The sequence below is a fragment of the Papilio polytes genome, unplaced genomic scaffold (genome assembly GCF_000836215.1).
Source record: "Papilio polytes unplaced genomic scaffold, Ppol_1.0 DF823731.1, whole genome shotgun sequence".
Lineage (NCBI taxonomy): Eukaryota > Metazoa > Arthropoda > Insecta > Lepidoptera > Papilionidae > Papilio > Papilio polytes.
Window position 1 is genome coordinate 4961310 of NW_013525473.1, and position 1057 is coordinate 4962366.

Consider the following 1057-nt stretch of genomic DNA (forward strand, 5'->3'; position numbering starts at 1 on the left):
TGTTGAGGGACATGATGCGCGGCAGCAGCATGCACTCCACCGACCGCTCCACGTCCTCGAAGTGGTTGCCGTACATGAAGATACCTGCAACAATATCACACTATTACAATAATTTTACTAACATTATAAATGCGAAACTTTGGATGGATGGATGGATGGATGGATGTTTGTTAGATTTTGTAGCCTAAACGACAAAAAGGATTCTGATGAAATTTGGTATAGATGTAGAGGATAGTCGGACATGCGGACGGAGATGCGGGCGAAAACTAGGAACATCTTACGGCTTCATCCGCATATTAAATTATCAAATATGCACATATGTCAACGAATGCCTTTGCCATTGGATAACAAATTAGTTACCATGGCAACCTTGCTTTGCTGCTATTGGTTCGTTTTTTTGCATGACAATTTTTACTCTCTAAATTAAATACCGCGAAAATATGTCGAAAATGATAAAATTTCGACTAAAAATATTAATTTAAAAATATGCTGTGGTTGCTGATATTGTACATAACAAAGAAGAGTGTGTGAATGTGGAATTAATGTAACCTTTCTTGGAGGCGTGTCCGTGCAGGTCGATGTAGAGGAAGAGGCCGGACTCGGGGTCCTTGTGCGTGCGCGTGCTGGAGCTGGAGGCGCAGATCGTCTTCTTCTTCACCTGCTTCGCCGACACCGGCTTCGGTTTCTCCTCCTTTATGCTTACAGGCGCTGGTTGCTACACGAAATTGCTTCGTCTTATAATGTATTATAGACTTCACATTTGGTTACTAAACTATTTTATATTTTATTTTTTAAGGAATTTTTATTTTTACTCTTTTATTGGACCAAAAAATTTAGTTACAAAGAAATGTAACTACATCTCGACATAATCAATTATTAGGACGCCAAATTTTAGTCCCTTTCTCTTGACGGTGGAGTAGACGCATAGGAAGGGGAAGTGTCCACTTTATGTGCGTCTCCTTGTCAGTCAAGGGTAGGCTTCGCATCTGCAATTGCGGATGTCTATGGGCAGCGGTCGCTTTCCATTTCGGTGGATTCAGGTGGCCGCTTGCTCGTT

The 1057-nt window shown here is 41.4% G+C and overlaps 1 protein-coding gene across 1 annotated transcript in view; it reads right to left on the reverse strand.

Moving 5' to 3' along the window:
• Nucleotide 1: 1 nt before the first annotated feature.
• The window catches only part of LOC106103512 (cytosolic carboxypeptidase-like protein 5), a gene marked incomplete at its 3' end in the record, with an annotated part of 7488 nt that continues 6432 nt past the window's right edge, over nt 2-1057 (reverse strand). The window contains exons 14-15 of the mRNA XM_013283291.1: nt 550-715; nt 2-84 (exon numbers count right to left, since the gene is read on the reverse strand). Coding sequence (XP_013138745.1) covers nt 2-84; nt 550-715 — 249 coding nt within the window. The remainder of the gene's footprint in view (nt 85-549; nt 716-1057) is intronic.